At 46.1% G+C, this 15,051-nt stretch overlaps 2 protein-coding genes across 3 annotated transcripts in view; one reads left to right on the forward strand and one right to left on the reverse strand.

The window, feature by feature from the left end:
* Positions 1-2,202: 2,202 nt before the first annotated feature.
* Positions 2,203-3,127, reverse strand: LOC307106423 (small ribosomal subunit protein uS2-like; the record flags this gene model as incomplete). The annotated part of the gene is made up of 1 exon (XM_079782966.1): positions 2,203-3,127. Exon 1 carries the CDS (start codon positions 3,067-3,069, stop codon positions 2,203-2,205), a length of 867 nt encoding a protein of 288 aa, XP_079639092.1. The 5' UTR covers positions 3,070-3,127.
* A 10,043-nt stretch (positions 3,128-13,170) lies between these two features.
* Positions 13,171-15,051, forward strand: part of ARPC2 (actin related protein 2/3 complex subunit 2) — a 29,338-nt gene continuing 27,457 nt past the window's right edge. Inside the window, exons 1-2 of one of the 2 annotated variants that reach the window (XM_079782630.1) lie at positions 13,171-13,326; positions 13,529-13,610. In XM_079782630.1, the coding sequence (XP_079638756.1) occupies positions 13,537-13,610 (74 nt within the window). In that variant the 5' untranslated portion in view covers positions 13,171-13,326; positions 13,529-13,536. The other variant, XM_079782631.1, reaches the window with a different exon arrangement.

The raw sequence follows: 15,051 nt of genomic DNA on the forward strand, positions 1-15,051 counted from the left end.
GTTTTTATTGATTGGAAGAAAGAGTTAGAAACATCAATGATGAGAGGGAATCATTGATTGGCTGCCCCCTGCACGCCCCCCACTGGGGATCAAGCCCACAACCCAGGTATGTGCTCTTGACCACTGGAATCAAACCTGGGACCCCTCAGTCCGCAAGCTGATGCTCTATCCACTGAGCCAAACCAGCAAGGATATCTCTCTTGGTGTTAGAACCTGCATGATGTCAATGGTGGATGAATCCTCTCTCTCCAGTTACCACTCAATCCCTCCTCCCCTACAGCCAGATTTCTATAAAGAACTGTGTGTTTTCCCTCCTTTTTCTCCTAATTCTCAGCCCATCAAGTTGGCCGCTGAGCTCCGCCCCTCCACCAAAACCAGTTCTCTCCTTGAACACCTCTCAGTCCTATCTCAATTTCCCAGCAGCATTTAGCATCACACTCTTGTGTCTATCCTTTCATGGTATCCTTCACCAGTGTTTCCTTTCTCTTGCTCTTCTTCCTGTACCCTCTTTCCTAGACAACCTCATCCAGTGTGTTAATCACTGTACAAACACCAGTGTCCTCCAGAAGACATTTGCTTCATCGCTATCGCCACGTGTCTTACAGATCTCATTCATTCATTCTCATTCATTCATGTCTCATAGATCTCATTCATTCTGTTCATCACCTAAATGCGTCAGGAGCTACAGGTACTGGATAAAAGAAACAAAGAACTACAAACCTGTCAGAATGGCTGTCATCAATAAATCAACGAACAAGTGTTGGTGAGGATATAGAGAAAAGGGAATCCTCATGCACTGTTGGTGGGAATGCAAATTGGTACAGCCACTATGAACCTGTTTCTATTTTGTTAATTTATTTTGTTCATTAGATTTCACATAGGAGTGAAATCATAAGGTACTTGCCTTTCTCTGACTGGCTAATTTCACTTACTATAATGCTCTCTAGGTTCACCCATGCTGTCGCAAAGGGTAAGATTTCCTTCTTTTTTATGGCTGAATAGTATTCCATTGTGTAAAGGAACCACAGCTTAAGGCCACTGGAATTTTGATAAAGGGTGCATTGAATCTGTAGATGCTTTGGGGAAGTATTGCCATCTTAACAATAGTCTCCCAATTCATGACCATGGAATGTCTTTCCATTGATTTAGGTCTTCTTTAATTTATTTTAGCAATGTTTTGTGGTTTTTAGTGTACAGACCTTTCTCCTCCTTGGTTATACTTATTCCTAAGTAATTTATTCTTTTAGATGAAATTGATTTCTTCATTCCTTTTCAGATTGTTTCTTGCTGGACTATAGAAACACAACTGAATTTTGTGTATTGATGATCTTGAACACTAAAAGTTTGCTGAATTCAATTATTAGCCCTAGCAGTTTTTTGTGGATTCTATGCGATTTCCTTTTTTAAAAAAAAAATATACATTTTTATTTATTTCAGAGAGGAAGGAAGAGGGAGAGAGAGATAGAAACATCGATGAGAGAGAATCATTGATTGGCTGCCTCCTGCATGCCCCCTACTGGTGATAGAGCCTGCAACCCAGGCATGTACCCTTGACCAGAATCAAATCCGGGACCCTTCAGTCCGCAGGCTGAAGCTCTATCCACTGAGCCAAACCAGCTAGGGCTATGGAATTTTCTTTATACAGAATTATGTCATGTGCAAATAGAGATAGTTGAGTTCTTGTTTTCCAATTTAGATGCCTATTTATTTTTATTGCCTATTTGCTCTGGCTAGGACTTCCAGTACAATGACAAATGGCACTGGTGAAAGCAAACATCTTTGTCTTCTTTCTGATCTGAGAGGAAAGCTTTCAGTCTTTCCCCATTGAGAATGATGGTAGTTTTGAGGTTTCTCTCATAAACGTCCACTATCATGTTTTTAAAATTCCCTTTTATTCCTAATTTTCTGAGTATTTTTATCATGAAAGGGTGCTGAATTTTGTCAAATGTCTTTCGTGCATCTATTGAGCTCTTTTTTCTTTTCCTTCATTCCATTAATGGGATGCATTATATTCATTAATATTCTTACGTTGAACCAACATGCATTCTTGAGATAAATTTTACTTGATCGTGGTATATAATCTTTTTAATGTGTTGTTGAGTTCGGTTTGCTAGTTTTGTTTTTTTTTTAAGAAACTGTTTATTTTCCATCAACCTTATTTCCGTTCTGTTAAGAATTTGTGGAAGAACAGCTTAGGACCACTCAGTGGTTGTTGCTACCCTGAGCAGTGGGGGCTGCAGACCAGTCTTCCGTGGCAGGCTGAGCACTCCAATCTTCAGTAGGAAACTGCTGAATGGGTACAGAGGGCACCTGCACGCCTTCAGACCAGTCTGCGACCTCAGGCTGAGCAGCAGTGAACTCAGGAGCAGGAGCAGTCCATTCACCCTGAAATTCCTCCTTGGTCACAGCCTTTTTAGCAGCGGCCTGCTCTTCCTTTTCAATCTCTTCAGGATCTCTGTAGAAGTATAGATCAGGCATGACTTCCCACGGGTGTTCACGGGAGATGGTGCCACGCATGCGTAGTACTTCCCGGGCCAGCATCCACCACATCAGACCCACTGAGTGAGCCCCCTTGTTGTTGCAAGGGATGGCAATGTCCACATAGCGCAGAGGATAGTCTGTGTTACACAGAGCAATGGTGGGCAGGTTAACATAAGACGCCTCTGTGAGAGGCTGGTGGTCAGCCCTGGGGTCAGTAACCACCAGAAGTCTTGGCTCCCGGAAGGCTGCCTGGATCTGGTTGGTGAAGGTTCCAGGAGTGAAGCGGCCGGCAACAGAAGTGGCTCCAGGGGCAGCAGCAAACTTCAGCACAGCTCGCGGGCCAGTGTTCCTGGACGATATGACACTGACGTCAGCTGGGTTTTCGATGGCAACAATGGCCCGAGCTTCCAGCAGAAGCTTCTCCCGGGTTGTCTTCAGATTGATGATGTAGATGCCATCGCTTTTCCTTTTGTAGATGTACTGTTCCATTTGGAAGTCAAGGTTGGTGCCACCTAAGTGGGTTCCTGCTGCAAGGAATTTGAGGACATCCTCCTCCTTCATTTGCAGGACATCAAGGGCTCCGGACATTGTGAAAAGTTTCCCTTTAAGTTACGTGGGAACCGAGAACAACGCCGAATGGAGCCCTCCCTGGGTAGCGCGGAAAGGTGGTTTACTAATATTTTGTTGGGGATTTTTTAAAATATGTTTTTATTGATTTCAGAGAGGGAGAGGGAAAGGGAGAGAGAGATAGAAACATCAGTGATGAGAATCACTGGTCAGCTGCCTTCTGCACGCCCCCTACTGGGGATTGAGCCCGCAACCCGGACATATGCCTTTGACCAGAATCGAACCCGGAATCCTTCAATCTGCAGGCCGATGCTCTATCCTCTAAGCCAAACCGGCTAGGGCTTGTTGGGGATTTTTTAATCTATATTCATAAAAGATAGTGATCTGTAGTTTGCTTTTCTTCTGGTATCTTTGTCTCGGTAACACTGGCTTCATAGAATGTGTTAGGAAGTTTTCCTTCCTCTTCTGTTTCTTGGAATAATTTGAGTAGAGTTGGTATTACTTCTTTAAACGTTTGGCAGAATTTACCAGTGAAGCCATATGGTCCTAAACTTTTTTTTCTTAGGAAGTTTTTGATTATTGATTCAATATCTTGTTATATTTTCTATTCTTGAGTTTTGGTAATTTGTGTCTTTCTAGAACTTGTTCATTTCATCTACATTATTTAATTTTTTTGGTATACAGTCATTCATGATATTCTCTTAATTATTTTAATTTATGTAAGGTGTGTATTTTCATTTCTCGTTTTAGTTTTTTGCATCTTCTCTCTTTTTTGTCTCAATCAAGCTAAAAGCTTATCAACTTTGTTAATCTTTTCAAAGGGAAAATTCTTTTATTTCATTGGTTCTCTTTATTGTTTCTCCATTCTCTATTTTATGTATCTACTAGTGGCCCGGTGCACAAAATTCGTGCATGGGGGGGGTCCCTCAGCCCAGCCTGCACCCTCTCCAATTAGGGACCCCTTGGGATCGGGCCTAAACCAGCAGTCAGACATCCCTCTCCCAATCTGGGACCGATGGCCTCTCACACAAATCTGTACAGAGAAGAGATAGCTCCATGAATGTGCTCCTACACTCTCCTAGGCACCAAGGTGACAACACACCTGGGTTTTCATCTAGCCCTGGCAATGAAGTCTCACTGACTTGCCTGATTGCCCCTAACTGCCCTCCCCTGCCGATCTGATCTCACTCCCCAACTGCCCTCCCCTGCCAGCCTGATCTTGCCCCCAACTGCTCTCCCCTGCTGGCCTGATCGACCCTAACTTCCTCTGCCAGCCTGATCTCACCCCCAATGGCCCTCCCCTGCTAGCCTGATGTCGCCCCCAACTGCCCTCCCCTGCAGGCCTGATCTTGCCTCCAACTACCCTCCCCTGCAGGCCTGATCTTGCCCCCAACTGCCCTCCCCTGCCAGCCTGATTGCCCCTAACGGCCTCTGCCTCGTCCTCTAACACCATGGCTTTGTCCGGAAAGAAGTCGGACGTCCAGAAGATGGCCAGTCGACCCGGTGTAATTAGCATATTACCCTTTTAGTAGTATAGATAGATTATATAGGATAGGATTGCTTAAATGGGGGGGAAAGCCTTTTTCATCAGAAGGAGATGCTCTTGGCAGATAAAAATACATAATCCCTATATCTGGACTGATAGCCAGCCATATGCATTATATTGCCAAACCAGTCATTAAGAAATTGAACCGCTTTCTTACATCTTACACCAAACAGCTGTTAACCTTAAAACACCTCATCAGCCCCCACCTTAGGTTCTGTCTTCGCAGTTCACCCAGATTAGGTTCTGATTGGTCAGTTTCTATGCCAGTCAGTATCAAAAGCTTCGCCTCCTAGGCAGCCATTGGCTCCTTGCACTTCACCCAGATTTGGTTCTGGTTGGTCAGTTTCTATGACAGTCAGCATCAAAAGCTCTGCCCCCTAGGCTGCCATTGGCTCCTCGCACTTCACCCAGATTTGGTTCTGATTGGTCGGTTTCTTATGCTAGTCAGCGTCTCCGGGCCTATCAACGGGCCTGATCAGAGAGGCATAGCTGCTGGCTAGGCCCTGAGAGTAAGCGAGAGGCAAGTGCTGATCAACAGTTGCCACAGAAGCTATGGATCAGACCCTGCTTCTCTCTCCAGGCCTCTCTTCGGGCCTGATCTGCAGCCCCCTTGGCAGTCAGTGCTGGGTCGGGGCACCCGCAGCAGCGGCAGTCAGTCAAGCCTTCAGTCGTTTTGGATGTTACGGACCCTGGGTTTTTATATATTAGGATGCACTAACCTTTATCATTTCCTTCCTTTTGGCAGCTTTGGATTTAGTTTGCTCTTCTTTTTCTAGTTTCTTAAGTTACGTAGTTAGGGTGTTGATTTGCGATCTTTCTTCTTTTTTAATACAGACATTTGAAACTATAAATTTTCCTCTGAGCACTGCTTTCACTGCTTCCCATAAGTTTTGGTATATTGTATTTTCATTTTTATTCATCTCAAAGTACTTTCTAATTTATCTAGCGATTTCTTCTTTAATGTATTGGTTGTTTAAAAGTGTTGAAGAAAATATTTTATTATTTCAATCTTTTAAAATTTATTAAGATTTTTTTATGACCTAACACCTAGTCTATCCTGGAAAATGTTCCATGTACCCTTGAGAAGAATGTATATCCTGCTGTTATTGGAAGTGGTATTCTATATATGTATGTTAGGTTTGATTGGTCTATTGTGTTCTTCAAGTGCTCTTTTTCCTCATTGATCTTCTGTCTAGATGTTTAATCCATTATTGAAAGTGGGGTATTAAAATACAACTCCAACTATCTTACCTAATGATAGACAAACATGTAAATTGACTGTACCTCCACTACGCCACCAGCCAATCAGGGGTGATATGCAAATTAACCCAACAAAGATTGTGGTTAATTTGCATACACAGACACCACGTGACGGGGGCGGGACGCAAGTGTTCTGCCCCATCCCCGGTCTCTCAGGGCCTCTGGGCAGTGTGGGAAGGTGGGGCCAGAGGGGAAAGAGGTGGCTCCTGGAGCGGAAAGAGGCGGCTCCAGGGCCTGAGCCACAGCCAGGGAAAGGAAAGCCCATTCTAGCACAAATCTTCATGCATTGGGCTTCTAGTTATTATAGAACTGTCTATTTATCCCTTCAATTCTATCAATATTTGCTCCATATAGTATAGGGGCTCTGTTATTTATGTTTATAATTATTACATCTTCTTGATAAATTGGCCCTTTAATCGGTAGATAATGTCCTTTTTTGTCTTTTATAACAACTTTTAACTTAAAATCTTTTTTGTTGTTGTTGTTGTTAATAATAGTATAGCAAACCCATCTCTCTATTTGCATGGAATATCTTTTTTCACCCTTTCACTTTCAACTTATTTGTGTTTTTTTATCTAAAGTGAGACTCTTGTAAGCAGCATATAGTTGAATCATGTGTTTTTTAAATTCATTCTGCAGATTTCTTTATTTTAATAAAGTGAGTTTAATCCATTTACACTTAAAATAATTACTGATAGCCCTGGCCAGTGTGGCTCAGTTGGATGAGCGCCATCCTGTGCACTGAAAGGTTGCTGGTTTGATTCCTGGTCAGGACACATCCCTGGATTTCAGGCTCAATCCCTGGTAGGGATCATGCAGGAGGTGGCCAATCAGTATTTCGCTCTCACACTGATGTTTATCTATCTATCTATCTACCTATCTCTATCATTATCTACTTTTCTCTCTTCAAAAATCAATTAGAAAATAATAATGCCTGGCCAGTGTGGCTCAGTGGTTGAGCATTGACCTATGAACCAGGAGGTCATGGTTTGATTCCCAGTCAGAGCACATGCCCAGGTTGCGGGCTTGATCCCCAGTGGGTGGCATGCAAAAGGTAGCCCATCAATGATTTCCTCTCATCATTGATGTTTCTAGCTCTCTCTCCCTCTCCCTTCCTCTCTGAAATCAATAAAAACATATTAATTTTTTTAAAAAAGAAAACAGTATGCATTGTTATGCCAGTAGTGGCCCCATATCTCATGCTTACCAAGTATCCTGATTAAATCATTTTCTCCTGTACTTGATTTATGCTCATGTTGTCTTTTTTTTTTATATAAATATATTTTATTGATTTTTTACAGAGAGGAAGGGAGAGGGATAGAGAGTTAGAAACATCGATGAGAGAGAAACATCGATCAGCTGCCTCTTGCACACCTCCCACTGGGGATGCGCCCGCAACCAAGATACATGCCCTTGACCGGAATCGAACCCGGGACCCTTGAGTCCACAGGCCGACGCTCTAGCCACTGAGCCAAACCGGTTTCGGCCGCTCATGTTGTCTTATACAGTAACATGCTAGGAGCAATAGGCTACACCATATAGCCTAGGTGTGTAGCAGACTATACCATCTAGGTTTGTGTAAGTGTGCTCTATGGTGTTTGCAAAATGACTTAATCATCTAACAATGCATTTCTCAGAACATACCCCCATTGTTAAGTTGTGTGTTAAAAAACTGTGGATGCAGCTAAGTTGATACCACACCTAGGCCCTAAGGGTTGAGGAGAGGGCATGGTTATCAGGACCTGGAATGAAGGAAAGAGCTTTGCTGAGGTAGCCACCTTGAGAGAAGCAGTGACATTTGGTCAGCCTGAGGCAACAACCTCACAAGGAAGAGGATTAAATACTCTGATTCCTCTCTCTCTCTCTCTCTCTCTCTCTCTCTCTCTCTCTCTCCCCTCCCCTCCCCCACTGGCTCCCCACTTCTTCCTTCACTAACTCCCTCCTCTTTCTGGGCTTCCTATTGCCAACCAAAGCCCAAGTGCCAGGACACCCAGTTGATGTGGAGGTGGAGAAGAGGGAAGAGTAGATCTAGAGGACTAAATAGAAGATAGCCAGACAGCCCCTCCCACCCCCAAGATGACCTCCAGCCTCTATCTTTAAGACTAAAACCAGCAAATTTCTGGCTATTTTAGAACGGTTTTTCTGCTTTGGTCAACAGGGTTCAATAGAATGAAAGTTTAATCAAGCCCTGGCTGGTTTGGCTCAGTGGATAGAGCGTCAGCCTGCGGACTGAAAGGTCCCGGGTTCGATTCCGGTCAAGGGCATGTACCTGGGGTTGCGGGCACATCCCCAGTAGAGGGTGTGCAGGAGGCAGCTGATCGATGTTACTCTCTCATCGATGTTTCTGACTCTCTATCCCTCTCCCTTCCTCTCTGTAAAAAATCAATAAAATATATTTTTTTAAAGAAAAAAGAAAGTTTAATCAAGAAGCTGTTCTCATTATTTTTAAATAGAGTGTCAGTTTCCTCATCTACAAAATGAACTAGTAGTAGTACCTTCTTCTAAGAGTTGTCACAGGGATTCAGTGAGATGGTACATGTAAGGCTATTAAATGTACCATCTAGCCCAGAATAAATCCTCAACCCCCAATAAATGTTAGCCATTATTAAGTCTCCAGCCATCCATCTCTCGGCACTTCCCCCTTCCAGCTGCACACCACAATTTACTGATCTTTCACTTTCTGTGAGATGTCATGCTATCTGGCCCCTGAGTCTTCATTCATTCCTCTCTATCTGCTGGGATAATTCTTATTTTAAGAACAATCAGGGAACATTTGAGATCTTGCTCCCCAGCACATGTCATCAGTTTGGCTCAAAGAAACTCAAAAACTTCTCAAAAAAAAATCAAATATATTTTTCATATTCCATTCTTTTCAAAGGCTAACAATACCAAGTGCTAGCAAGGGCAGGGAGCAATGAAAACCTTCATACATTGCTCATGGTAGCATAAATTGGTACAACTACTTTGAAGAGCAATTTGGCAACATCTAGCAAAGTTGAAGATGTCTGTAGCCCACAGTTACATTCCTAGGACCATACTCTAAAGAAACTTCACACCGGAACAAAGAAAATACGTATAAGAAAGTTAAAAGTGGCATTGCTTATAGTAGCAAAAATACTGTAAAGAACGTTAATCTCCTTCCACAAGAGAATGAACTAATACCTTGAAAATCATAATGGACAATCTTACATTGGAAGGCTACATCACAGTTAAAATGGCTACATGTAGCCCTGGCCGGTTTTTCTTAGTGGTTAGAGCATTGGTTCTGAACCAAAGGGTCTTGAGTTCGATTCCTGGTCAAGAGCACATACCTCAGTTGAAGGTTTGATCCCAGCCCTAGGGCACATGCAGGAGGCAACCATCGATGTGTCTCTCTCACATCAATGTTTCTCTCTCTCTCTCTCTCTCTCTCTCTCTCTCTCTCTCTCTCTCCTTCTCCCTCTCTCTCACCCTCTCCCCTTCCCCCTCTTCCTTCCCTTCCACTCTCTCTAAAAATCAATGGAAAAAATATCCTCGGGTGAGGGTTAAAAAAAAAAAGCTACAGGTAACAACATGGGTAAATCTCAAAAACACATTGTTGACTAAAAGAAACAATTTTCAAAATATTACAGTATGATACAATTAATAGTTTAAAATCATGAAAAAAATGCTATACGTTGTTTATAGATCGATGCATATGTGGTACAAGTGTAAAAACATGCTTGTTAAGGATAAATACCTAATGCAGGGAGATGGTTAACTTTGCTGAGTTGGGGGAGAAAGGAGAGAAAAGAATGGACTTGGATGGGGTTTACAGGAAGTTTTAACTGTATTTCTTTTTTTTAAAAGCTCAGAAGCAAGTTTAATTATAAAATGTTAAGATTCAAAGAAGCCGAAACCGGTTTGGCTCAGTGGATAGAGCGTCGGCCTGCGGACTCAAGGGTCCCGGGTTCGATTCCGGTCAGGGGCATGTACCTTGGTTGCGGGCGCATCCCCAGTGGGGGGTGTGCAGGAGGCAGCTGATCAATGTTTCTCTCTCATCGATGTTTCTGACTCTCTATCCCTCTCCCTTCCTCTCTGTAATAAATCAATAAAATATATTTAAAAAAAAAGATTCAAAGAAGCTGGGTAGTGAGTACCAAGATATTTATTTGTTCTATTTATCATTAGTTTAAATAAACCAAAAGTAAGATGAAGACAACTGATTGAAAATCTGTTCTAGGTGCCCAAGCAGTCAAGTAAAGTATCCCTTTTCCCACCCAGCCTATCCCACTTACACACCTTCCTTCATCTCCTCCACCAGAGGTCCATCTGCTATAGACTCTAGCTCAGTGGAAGGCAGTGCGTAGGCACAGGGCTGATAATGGCATTAAGTGGAAGTCAGCTGAGACTCAAAACATTCTTCCCGCCCGAACTGGTTTGGCTCAGTGGATAGAGCGTCAGCCTGCGGACTCAAGGGTCCCAGGTTCGATTCTGGTCAAGGGCATGTACCTTGGTTGCGGGCACATCCCCAGTAGGGGGTGTGCGGGAGGCAGCTGATTGATGTTTCTCTCTCATCGATGTTTCTGACTCTCTCTCCCTCTCCCTTCCTCTCTGTAAAAAATCAATAAAATATATTTTTTTTAAAAAAAAACATTCTTCCCTGTGTGCCGAGCCAGCACCGCCATGGGTGAACCTGTACTCAGCCCCACATTGGGCGCCATATGTGCCGCGCCAGCACAGCCAGGTTCGGTAAGCCTGAGAGGGGGCGGTGAAGGATTAAGAAAAGACAGACAAGAGAAGAAAGCTAGGGCTGGGTGGGACGCTGCCCTCTCTGATAGAGAGAGAGCGCCATGGCCTGCAAGCCAAGTCTTTATTTTATAGCCAGATTCCAGGAGGCAAAGTAAGGGTGTGGTCAAGATGTTTACAACATTCTCGTGAGTTTTGAATCTACTCAATTACATGCACCTGATCAAGCTTTGTTTCCTTGCTGCACCTCCCACAGCTTATATCACTTAGCCACGTGGGACCACAGGTTCGGACCATAAGGTCAAGCTTACAACTGTAGCCTTTGGCTATAATTGTGCTGGGACTTACACGTGGCTTTGCCACGAGAGGATTGTGCCCTCTCATTAGTCCCATGCTTGAACCTTTCCAAATGCTGTAGTCGCTCTCCACATCCCTGTTCTCATACACTCTGGGAATACTCACAGCCAAGCTTGTAAACCCTAAACACAACTGGATGATTCTCCTTTGGAGAAAAGATATCCCAATGTTGATATTTGTGGGCCCCCAATGAAATCTGGCACATCATTGGTGCATCTTATAGTGAAGCCCATCAATTCAGTGCTACTCACAACGTAATGTGCCTTGTGATCTTGTTGAAATGCAGATTCTAAAGGCTGTAGTTTATAATGGGGCCTGAGATTCTGCATTTCCAAAAAGCTCCCAAAACTAGCCAATGCTGCTAGTCCCTTTTGCGTAACATCAGCCTCCACCCAATTGTTTTACAGCCTTCTTGTCCTTAAATATGAACAGATTGCTAAAGCAGTCAGTCTTTAGAGGATGGCTAGTAACATAAAAGAGAGACCAAACAAATTAGCATAAAGATACACCCAAGGAAACAGATCAAAGCAGAAAGGAGAACTAAAAACATATCCTATACAATAAAAGGTTAATATGCAAATAGACCAAATGGAGGAACAACCAAACAACCGGTCGCTATGACATGCATTGACCACCAGGGGGCATGTGCGGAACATGGCAGGTTTTGGCCATGGCGGGATGGTGGAATAGGGGAGCAGGGGCGCCAGACCAAGGCAAGGCACTGGTTGCTGGCATCGGGGTGAGCCTCTGGTGGTTACTGAAAATTCTTTGTTCCCACGCGCCGTGGTCCCCTGGGCGCTCACACCTGCTGCCGGCCCCAATTGCTCAGCACCATCAGTGGGTACCAGGGGCGGCTGCTGGCCCCGATCGTCCCTCAGGGCTTCTCCACCTCTCCCTGCTCCTGCTGCAGGCTCCAGCCCCAAGCATCAGCACGTGGGAGCAGCAGCAGGGAGCTGAGCTGCAGCAGACAGGGGATGGGGTGCCAAGGCAGGAGGGGCCGGGCGGGGGTGTGGAGGATGGGCCGAGACCCACCCCTGTGCCCACCACAGCCTCACAGTAACTTTCAAGGTGCACAAATCGGTGCACTGGGCCCTTAGTATATTATAATGTCCTCAAAGAGAAGATATTCCTATCCATAAAACATATACTATGCTCAGAAAGATAGAAGATATTCCTATCCATAAAACAAGGATCAAATAATACGGGGAGGGCCCAGTTGGGGGAAAAAGATATTGGAAATTAAATATGCGTTATTTAAAAACATTAATGTCAAAACGTTAACACATAATTTGGGGGGACCTACAATGTCGTGAAGTTTAGCCATGGCTGGTAAGTAAGGAAATCTGTTTTAAAGGGCTCTATGGGCCTTGAGGACAGGTGCTAGGGTTGTGTTTTTCTGTTTTTGTTGTTATTGTTCATTTTTTGGATCCTAATCCCCCCCTTCGGCCCAAGAGCACTTAGCAGAAAATAAATCAACTAAGTTTGTTAAATTCTCCCTGGAGGAGACACACAAGCAGAAGGTGCAGATGAAGCACAAATATGAGTTCAGATTCTGCGCATAGATGAGTAAGAAAGTATGCGTGGCAGAGGTACTGGAAGGCGAGGGACAAGGCAAAGATAACCCTGTTGGAGTACCCGGAGGCAGCTCCCCAGGCTCAGCATTGTAGGCATGACAGGAGCCCAAGGAGGCCCATCCCAGGTGCCTTTTCACCTAGATGACTTCGCATTCCTTTCCTTCGTTGCCCTTTAAGCAATTTATAGTTATATGATTGAGAGTTTATTGACTGTTTGCTCTACCAGACTATAGCTCCACTAGGGCAGGACCTGGCCTTCTCATTCACCACTGTACCCCCAGCACAGAGCAGGAGCCCACTACATAGTGTTGGAGAAATGGGTGCCACTGGACAATCCTTCGTGTGGCATGAGGAAGGAACACATCGACAAAAAACGAGCTGGGAGCAAAGCCGGCTGCTAGATGCCAAGGGCGAGCTACTTGCGAGTTCTCCGAAGTGACAAGACCGGAAAGATGGAGCAGGACCTCTGGAACGAGCGAGCGAGCGAGCGGGAGGGAGGGGCTGGACAGTGAGGCGGGCCTGGGGACCGCAGCGAGACCGGAGCTCTACAGGGGCGGGACAAGACCTGGTCTCTAGGAAACTGGAGGTGGGGAGGCGGCCTCGCGAGCACAGCCCTCCGGCCTCCCGCCCCCGCGCGCCTGCGCGCGCGCGCACGAGGGGTCGAAGCGGAAATGGCGCCGCGGGGCCGCGCGTCCGGGCGGCGAGCGGAAGTGGGTGTGAGAGCGGAAGTGGCCGGCTAGAGCCGGGGGCTGGGCGGGGACCGGTCTTGTGGGTGAGGCGGCAGCAGCAGCGGCGGCGGCGGCTCGGCAGGCGGGTTCAGGCATCTGGGGCCAGGTCGGTCCGGTGGGTGGGTGGGTGTCTCCACAGTCAGTGCGTGCATCTTCCCCTTCCCCTACCCCGATCCCTCTCCCCTTCTTCCCTAGCCTCCTACCCCACCCAGACCCCTCCTCAGGGGGCAGCAGGGCCGCTCCCTCTGTCCTTCCTTCCCTTACCCATCCTCACCCGCCCTTGTTTCTCCTTCCCCTGCCCGGGGCAGCCGCCGCCATGATCCTGCTGGAGGTGAACAACCGCATCATCGAGGAGACGCTCGCGCTCAAGTTCGAGAACGCGGCCGCCGGGTGAGCGCGCGCCCGGGGACGGAGGGTGGCGGGGGAGGCAGAGTTGACCCCCGGCTGATCCCAGCGTTCCGCCCCCGAGACGTGGAGGAGAGGGATGGGGGACCTGGCCGGGTGTGGGGACTGCCCCGGCGGAGTAGACGTGGGAGGCGATTGGGTGCGGAGGGGTGAGGGGCAGAGGTGCGTGGGGAGCGGCTCCGAGGAGGATGCGGAAGCAGTGAGTGGACAGGAGTGCGCGTGCTAGAGGGCAGGAGACCTGTGGGACGCGAGGGCAGCCGGGGCCGGAACTCTCCTTGGAGGATGCCACTGGCCTCTGTAGCAAGCATGGGACCTCTTCCCTCCGTGTTCCCCGTCATTGTTAGGAGGAACCGAAGGCAGCCCGGACGGATTGGGTCGGAAGGAGTTTTCGGGGATCCCCAGAGCTGGAGGAGGGCAGGAGGTGCAGGCCCAGGTCTTTCAGCCTTCTCGCACCCCACCCCAGCTCCTCTTCTAAAGGGGCAGGAGGGGACACGGAAAGCAGACCCAGTCTCCAGTCTCGCTGCCAGCAAAACGCCATCTCTCTGGTTTCCCTTCCCAGAACCCTACTGTGAGAGACACCGGCCATTCTGTTACATATTTCTCAAGCAAAGCTAATAGTCTGCCCATCCGCACCCTTTCCTTATCTCTCTTCTTAGGTTCTCATTCTCTTTTCCCCACCCATTAGGCTTTATCTGGTTATCTTTTACATTCTTATACCAGCTCCCTGATCTGTGATTTCTTCTGTGGTAATTCTGGCCCAGGTACACACTTGAAAGCGTCCAGTGTATAAAGGTCTTAGATAACCTTTTCTACCATTGGCCTTTTTAAACGTGGGCTTAGGACAAATTTCCAAGGCAGCCTTCTCCGTCAAACATAAGAATCAGTAGAAGGTAACCTCCTCCCCCAAAGCTGCTTTGCTTTTAAAACATGAGGCAGGAGATTTTAGCTTCTAACTTTTGGTGCCCTGTGGTTAGTCCCTTTGCCCATTTCCCCATTTGTGAGGATGGGCTTCACATTTTGCTTGCACAGTTGAGGAAATAAGTGCAAACTGTTTCTGGTGAGCATGGAACTAGTAATTGGAAACTTGGTGCTTGGAGATCCATAGATGGGAGAGGGTTGGTGCAAGGGAAATTGTAAGTAGTCATAGGGAACCTGTGGCTTGGAGGCCTTAAAAGAAAGATACTTCTAACCCACTGTGTCTCCTATATTGTGTCTCCTATATCTTTTTTTAACGTATCTTTATTTTTTTCTTTATTGATTAAGGTATTACATATGTGTCCTTATCCCCATTGCCCCCATCACCACCACCACCACCAGTGTCACCTATATATTTTATAAGGCCACCGATTTTGATCTGTAAAACAAAGAACAGCTTTCCTTGAAGCAATGCGTACAGTGAACAGCAGCTTTGTTTCCTGCCAGGGGC

This window comes from Cnephaeus nilssonii (genome assembly GCF_951640355.1).
Source record: "Cnephaeus nilssonii genome assembly, chromosome: 10".
Classification (NCBI taxonomy): Eukaryota; Metazoa; Chordata; class Mammalia; order Chiroptera; family Vespertilionidae; genus Cnephaeus; species Cnephaeus nilssonii.